At 51.6% G+C, this 1,137-nt stretch overlaps 1 protein-coding gene across 1 annotated transcript in view; it reads left to right on the top strand.

Moving 5' to 3' along the window:
• LOC122543615 (zinc finger protein 208-like) overlaps positions 1-1,137 on the top strand; it is a 234,057-nt gene that overhangs the window by 115,731 nt on the left and 117,189 nt on the right. Inside the window, exon 10 of the mRNA XM_043682443.1 lies at positions 992-1,000. Within this exon, the coding sequence (XP_043538378.1) occupies positions 992-1,000 (9 nt within the window). The remainder of the gene's footprint in view (positions 1-991; positions 1,001-1,137) is intronic.

Here is a 1,137-nt window from a genome sequence, read left to right on the forward strand (position 1 = left end):
GGTGCAGGTTAGGGTGGATTGGCCATGCTAAATTACCCATAGTGCCCAGGGATGTGCAGGTTAGGGTGGATTGGCCGTGCAAAATTACCCATCATGCCCAGGAATGTGCAGGTTAGGGTGGATTGGCCATACTAAATTATTACTAAGTTAGCCTCGGATGCAAGGCTATGGGCTGAGTGCTGGGAGATGTAATTAGAATACCTGGGTCATTTTTGGCCAGCACGGACCCACTGGGCTGAAGGGCCTTTTACCTCTATGATTCGATGACAGAATTTTAAACACTGGTGATTTTGGGGACAGCGTGCGGGAAAGGCGTCAAAGTGGAAAGCCGAGCCATGATGGCGTTGAACAGCAGCACAGACTCAATCGGCTGAACTGCTTCCACGAGCTGTGACCCTACTATCCCTGACCATACAGGTACCTTTCACATGAATGTCACATCGTCCCCTCATGGTTTTCCTTTTCCACCTCTGTCTGTGTTCAGCTCTCTCTTAGCGCCGGTCTCCGGGCTCTTATCTGTGAGAGGAGCCTTGGCGTTTCAATCTTGAGTTTTTTATGCATCTGTGATGGTGACCCGGTGGCTCAGTGGTTAGCACTGCTGCCTCACAGCGCCAGATAACCAGGTTCGATTCCAGCCTCGGGGTGACTGTCTGTGTGGAGTTTGCACATTCTCCCCGTGTCTGTGTGGGCCCCCCTCCGGGGGCTCCAGTTTCCTCCCACAGTCCAAAAGATGTGCAGGTTAGGGTGGATTGGCCGTGCACAATTACCCACAGTGCCCTGGAATGTGCAGGTCAGGGTGGATTGGCCGTGCAAAATTACCCATAGTGCCCAGGATGGTGCAGGTTAGGGTAGATTGGCCATGCTAAATTACCCATAGTGCCCAGGACGGTGCAGGTTAGGGTAGATTGGCCATGCTAAATTGCCCATTTGTTCAGGGATGTGTAGATGAGGTGCGTAAGTCAGGGGTAAATGTAGAGAAATAGAGAATGAGTCTGGGCAGGTTACTCTTTGGAGGGTCGGTGTGGACTTGTTGTGCCACAGAGCCTGTTTCCACAGTGTGGGGATTGTATGAAGCAACGCACACAGACAGCCTCAGGATCTGGGCTATTGCTACCAGTAAGTTCTTTATCAAACGTG

This window comes from Chiloscyllium plagiosum, chromosome 44, assembly GCF_004010195.1.
Source record: "Chiloscyllium plagiosum isolate BGI_BamShark_2017 chromosome 44, ASM401019v2, whole genome shotgun sequence".
NCBI lineage: Eukaryota > Metazoa > Chordata > Chondrichthyes > Orectolobiformes > Hemiscylliidae > Chiloscyllium > Chiloscyllium plagiosum.